Source organism: Macrobrachium rosenbergii, chromosome 42 (genome assembly GCF_040412425.1).
Source record: "Macrobrachium rosenbergii isolate ZJJX-2024 chromosome 42, ASM4041242v1, whole genome shotgun sequence".
Classification (NCBI taxonomy): domain Eukaryota; kingdom Metazoa; phylum Arthropoda; class Malacostraca; order Decapoda; family Palaemonidae; genus Macrobrachium; species Macrobrachium rosenbergii.
Window position 1 is genome coordinate 34,610,747 of NC_089782.1, and position 6,401 is coordinate 34,617,147.

The 6,401-nt window shown below is 38.8% G+C and overlaps 1 protein-coding gene across 1 annotated transcript; it reads right to left on the reverse strand.

Annotated features, from left to right (window-relative positions):
* Nucleotides 1–2,009: 2,009 nt before the first annotated feature.
* On the reverse strand, nt 2,010–4,517 carry LOC136827660 (uncharacterized). Its single transcript, XM_067085130.1, has 3 exons — nt 4,411–4,517; nt 3,195–3,702; nt 2,010–2,348 (listed from the first exon to the last, which is right to left on the reverse strand). Exons 1-3 carry the CDS (start codon nt 4,421–4,423, stop codon nt 2,240–2,242), a joined length of 630 nt encoding a protein of 209 aa, XP_066941231.1. The 5' UTR covers nt 4,424–4,517; the 3' UTR covers nt 2,010–2,239.
* Nucleotides 4,518–6,401: the final 1,884 nt, after the last annotated feature.

The following is a 6,401-nucleotide window of genomic DNA, read 5'->3' on the forward strand; positions in this document are numbered from 1 at the left end:
CGTTTGTGTCATTGTTCCTAAGCAGAATTTGTTTGAGAAGTAGATGAGAACTGGTGATAAGGGTGACGTTGTCATGAAAATATATTATATTCACGAATAGCAAAAAGTTTGAAAGTGAAAGGTTTCACAGTTAAGTGTCCTAACTCCTTCAGAATGAAGGAAATTATCTTAGTTTTGCTTTTAATGAGTATTACTCAATGCTCTCATTTTCTGTGAAGGTCCTTCTTGACTAAGATGTTCAGGATATATATATATATATATATATATATATATATATATATATATATATATATATATATATATATATATATATATATATATATATATATATATATATATATATATATATATATATATATATATATATATATATATATATATATATATATATATATATATACAGAACTTATATATGTGTGTGTGTGTGGTCACAAGGATACTGAATATGTCATGTTATTTCATATCTTTATTTTATGGAATAAAAAGCAAAACATCGATAAATACATAAATAAATAAAATCATAAATATCGTACTGGAGGTACAGAAGACAATTCTCCAGACAACAAGCATTCCCAATACAGCACAAGTTTTGGAGAAAAAAAAAGCAAAACATCGATAAATATATAAATAAATAAAATCATAAATATCCTACTGTTTGTTCTCCAGACAACAAACATTCCCAATACAGCACAAGTTGTGGAATAACGAAGTCCATTGTTTACAATAAACAAACATACACATGTTGTCAACGTCTTCTCCCAGCATGTTTGGAATCTTACTGGAAGAAAGAATACGACCCAAGAATAGAAAAAAAAATTATTTCTAAGACTTGATAAACTTACAGTGGGTAGATAGACAACTGAAGGGAAATAAGACCGCAGTTGTTATCTTCTATAACAACCGCTCAAATATAGTTGGCAACGATGCTTTGAGCTTAGTGTGGCCTCAGTCTTAGATCGGAATGACACCACTTTAGGGAACTTGCAAGAACCTCTTGACTACTGTGGCAGCAGACATCATGAAACAGAATGTAAGTGAATAACATTAAATTCGGTGGTTAATTATGTAATAGAGAATTTCAAGCCAAATTATTTACTGCCAATATGGAGTACCACCCTGAGTATGAAGCGTCCACCATTTCAGTTTTCTGTAAAGGAAAAATATTGTGCCGGCTTTGTTTGTCTGTCTGTCCGCACGTTTTCTGTCCGCACTTTTTCTGTCCGCCCTCACATCTTAAAAACTACTAAGCCTCGAGGGCTGCAAATTGGCATGTTGATCATCCACCCTCTAATCATCAAACATACCAAATTGCAGCCCTCTAGCCTCAGTAGTTTTTATTTTATTTAAGGTTAAAGTTAGCCGTAATCGTGCATCTGGCAGCGATATAGGATAGGCCACCACCAGGCCGTGGTTAAAGTTTAATGGGCCGCGGTTCATACAGCATTATACCGAGACCACCGAAAGATAGATCCATTTTCGGTGGCCTTGATCATACGCTGTAGCGGCTGTACAGAAAACTCGATTGCGCCGAATAAACTTCGGCGCATTTTTTACCTGTTCATCTGGTGTTTGCATGTAAAAAACGCGTTAGATATAGGAAAGGAAAAACGAAAATGATATCTGATGAAAGAAGAATTTTTGCTATGGGTAATAACTAAATAACTAAATCGCGGAGCAAATACAAGCCATTGTAATTACTGTAGGTTTGAATTACTTATTGTTGACTAAATCACTGAAAATCTACAGAAAGAAAATGTTAAAAAAGGGGAGAAATTGCGGTCAATAACAAGTGCCGGAGAGGAACTTTGTTCCTCTTTGTATTTCGAAAAGATCGAAAATAATGTGTCTTAATGCTTTGATATATATATATATATATATATATATATATATATATATATATATATATATATATATATATATATATATATATATATATATATATATAATATATATATATATATATATATATATATATATGTGTGTGTGTGTGTGTGTGTGTGTGTTTTAAGGCTTAATTTCTATCAGACCTCTCCGTTTTGGCCGCCGATGGTTGTGCATTGATTTTGGGAAAATGATTTCAAATGCTTAATTCCCTTTCTCAAACCTTCAACTCTGCAATGAATGTGTCTCACATCTTTTGCCAAACGTTCCTAGTTTTTTTTTTTTTACATCCGAATTGTCGCTGGAAGCGTCACTCCCTTCCAGAGTAGGATCTCCACGGGTTCCTACGATGCCCTTCTTATTCCTTGCCGTCGTCGTCGTACTTTCTAGCGGCTTCGTCTAAGGCCCTGTAGGAGGTATAGGTGCTCTGGTCCCTGTAGTTATGGTAGTTGTAATTCGGTGCATACCTGAGGGAAAAATGAATAAAGTGTCACTTTGAATGTAGAATTTAGGCCAAAGGCCAAGTACTGGGACATATGAATTCATTCAGCGCTGAAACGGAAATTGACATTAAAAGGCCTGAAAGGTGTAACAGGAGGAAAACCTCAAAGCAGTTGCACTAAGAATTGTTAGGAGAGGGTGGAACGTGAGATGGAAGAAAGAGAATATGAAAAGAGGTACAGTAAAAGAAGCGAAACAGGTTGCAGCTAGGTGTCCGAAGGCGCGCTGCAAAGAAGCTTAAGTAATGCCTACGGTGCACCGCATGAGGTGCACTGATGGCACTATCCCCTACGGGTTGCCGAATGTTGGACCGCTGATAAATTACAAAAATTTAAAATTGGGATTAAAAGGACTCTTATCTGCTATTGCATTTGTAAAGGCAACTTAAAGCACATGTTTTGAGAAACGTTAATCTTAATGCTTTCAGTGGTTTACAGTTATGTAATTAAATGAGTGTGAGTTCTTTGCTTCAAGTTCTGTGTCATATTGACGAATCATCACTTACCATTACTTGAGAAAATTTACCCAGTAATTATTATTGTTAATATTTCAGTAGATGAAACCCATTCACATGGAACAAGCTCACCAAACGGGCCACTGACTTGAAATTCAAGCTTCCAAAGAATGTTGGTTTCAACCTCCCACTGCAGCAGACCCCACACTGCGGCAGTAACTGATCACGACACAGAGCCAGTGATTTTTCAGCCCCCTGGGCGAGACGCGAACCCACGACATCTGAATGGCATTCCACGACCAACAACCAACAATGCTCAGGAGTCTGAAGGACCCTCACAAAAAGGGGAACAACTCACCAATCGTCTTCGTATGGATCCGTAAACCTGTTGGAGAGGCCCTTGCTGACCGAATAGACGTCTCTCCCAGTGGCCAAGGCGATGATGATCAGGATGATGATGATGATAATCCCGACGATGACAGCCACCCCGATGGCCGTTCCGATGGCTGTCTGAAGTCCCTGAAAGTCCAGGCTCACTCCCGTCCCGTTGAATCCCGTCCCGATGAAGAGGCGTCCTTCGGGCTCATCCACCAGTTGCTTCTCTTCCGCCACTGTTGCTTCTGCTTCTTCTTCTTCTTCTTCTTCTTGCGGAAGCTGGCGCGAGTTTCGAACCGAGTTGTTCTCGCCGTCCAGTTTGATGAGTTTCCCTTCCATCGCGTACCTGGCCACCTTCTCAGCTACCCAGTCGATTCCGTCGTTGATTGCGTTCACCGTGTCGTCCCAGGTGTCCATCGCGCTGGCTTTGGTAGGCCCCGTCACGAGATGGATGGTCAGCCAGGTTACCAGCGCGAAGGTCGTCAAAGTAACTGGAAAGAAAGGGTTTTTTTTTTAACTCGGCTTTTTTTTTCCTTCTTCTTCTTTTTTAGAATTTGAGTTTTAATTTTTTTAATCGATTTACAGTGGTGTTAGTGGCAGTCATCAATACTTGCGTAGCGAGCTTCCGTTGAATGAAATAATCATCAGTTATAAAATCAAGATCTAGCAACAAGGAAAGGTAGGAGAATAAATTATAGATCAAATCAATATGATATATATATATATATATATATATATATATATATATATATATATATATATATATATATATATATATATATATATATATATATATATATATAGTATATATAAGTTATATATTCAGTATCGGGATTACGTATGGATGTTGACTGTCGATGAAAGGAAAAACTGAGAAATGCTGAGAAGAGAATCGGAGAATTCCTGAGAAATGGAAAAAGAGGAGTAAAGTGAGAAATAGAGATACGAAGTTGATTTTGGATACTGTAAACTGGTTCATCAGAGATGAAACGAAAGTCCAGAGTTTTTCGTCGTAGTCTGGCCTACGGCCTAGTAGAAAAATAGCGCAGCAAAAGCCTGAATAAATTGCAGGAGTCAGGAAAGAGGAGAATGGGGGAGTGGAACAGGACACACTCACAATCAGATATACAATTTCACACAAACAATTGAACTTTGTCAACGACAACAATCACTATTTGAAAAGTCAATCTCCCACAAACCTCTCGGGGCCATTTCACTAAAAAACACTTCGCCTTCCTCGACGCAGAATCCAACTGTGGGCAAAAACGAGAACGGCAGACTGATTTGATCCTACTGCAGAAGGATACTGAGTGATACCTTCACTTCCTGGTCCTGGGCCTTTATACCTTCGTGGGTGTCTCTCGTCCCTTTCGTAGGGCGACGCCCTTTCGGAAATTGGTGGTAAAGTGATCTCATTAAGACTGTGTTTGTTTCAGGGGAGAAATTCGCGCGAGAAAGAGAGCCATTTTTCGCTTAATTTCCACTTTCTACGAATGTCTGTAATGAGGCGCTATTATCATCATAATCATTATTATTATTATTATTATTATTATTATTATTATTATTATTGTTGTTGTTGTTGTGGCTGCTGATGTCATCATCATCATTATTATTATTAGTATTATTGTTATTTTTATTATTATTATATTATTATTATTATAATTATTATTATTATTATTAGTAGTAGTAGTAGTAGTAGTAGTAGTAGTAGTAGTAGTAGTAGTAGTAGTAGTAGTAGTATTTATAATATTATTATTATTATTATTTTTTTTTTTTTGGTCTCTCACAGTCATCCTATTCGACTGGGTGGTTTTTATAGTGTGGGGTTCCGGGTTGCATCCTGCCTCCTTAGGAGTCCATCACTTTTCTCACTATGTGCGCTGCTTCCAGCAGGACACCTTTTTGCATGAGTCTTGGAGCTACTTCGGCATCTAGTTTTTCCAGATTCCTTTTCAGTGATTTTGGGATCGTGCCTAGTGTTCCTTTGATTATGGATACAATTTCCACTGGCATATTCCATATCCTTATTTCGATTTTCGGGTCTTGATACTTATCAGTTTTCTCTCTTTCTTTCTCATCTACTCTGGTGTCCCATGGTATTGCGACATCAGTGAGTGATACTTTCTTCTTGATTTTGTCAGTCAACGTCACGTCTGGTCTATTGGCACGTATCATCCTATCTGTTCTGATACCATAGTCCCAGAGGATCTTTGCCTGATCGTTTTCTATCACTCCCTCAGGTTGGTGTTCGTACCACTTATTACTGCAAGCTAGCTGGTGTTCCTTGCACAGGCTCCAGTGGAGGGCTTTTGCTACTGAATCATGCCTCTTTTTGTACTGGTTCTGTGCAAGCGCCGGACATTCACTTGCTATGTGGTTTATGGTCTCGTCTTTCACATTGCACTTCCTGCACATGGGTGAGATGTTATTTCCATCTTTTGTTCTTTGGATATATCTGGTTCTTAGGGCCTGATCTTGTGCCGCTGTTAGCATTCCTTCTGTTTCCTTCTTGAGTTCTCCCCTCTGCAGCCATTGCCATGTTTCGTCACTGGCCAGTTCTTTTGTCTGTCTCATGTACTGTCCGTGCATCTGTTTGTTGTGCCATTCCTCTGTTCTGTTTTTCATTCTCCTGTCTCTGTATATTTCTGGGTCTTCGTCTACTTTTATCAGTCCTTTTTCCCATGCACTCCTTAGCCACTCATCTTCACTGGTTTTCAGATATTGCCCCAGTGCTCTGCTCTCGATGTTGACGCAGTCCTTTACGCTTAGTAGTCCTCTCCCCCCTTCCTTTCGTGTTATGTATAGTCTATCTGTATTTGCTCTTGGGTGAAGTGCTTTGTGACCTGTCATGTGTTTTCTAGTTTTCTGGTCTATGCTGTGGAGTTCAGTCTTCGTCCACACCACTACTCCTGCGCTGTATCTGATTACTGGTACTGGCCATGTGTTTAAGGCTTTCGTCATGTTTCCGGCGTTGAGTTTTGACTTGGGTATCGCCTTAAGTCTCTGTATATATTCTCTCCTGATGTCCCCAGATACAATCCTTACAGTCTGGATTAGGGTATCTATTTCCTTGATGCTCTTACCATACAGCCTGATGTCGTCCATGAACATCAGATGGTTAATTCAGTTGCCTCCTTTCTTGAGTTGGTACCCAGCATCCATCTTCTGCAGTACTTTTGTCATGGGAATC

Coding starts and splice junctions, on each gene's coding strand:
- LOC136827660 (XM_067085130.1), bottom strand. Junction 2,349..3,194: donor GATCCATACGAAGACGATTG/GTGAGTTGTTCC, acceptor TTTTTCCCTCAG/GTATGCACCGAATTACAACT.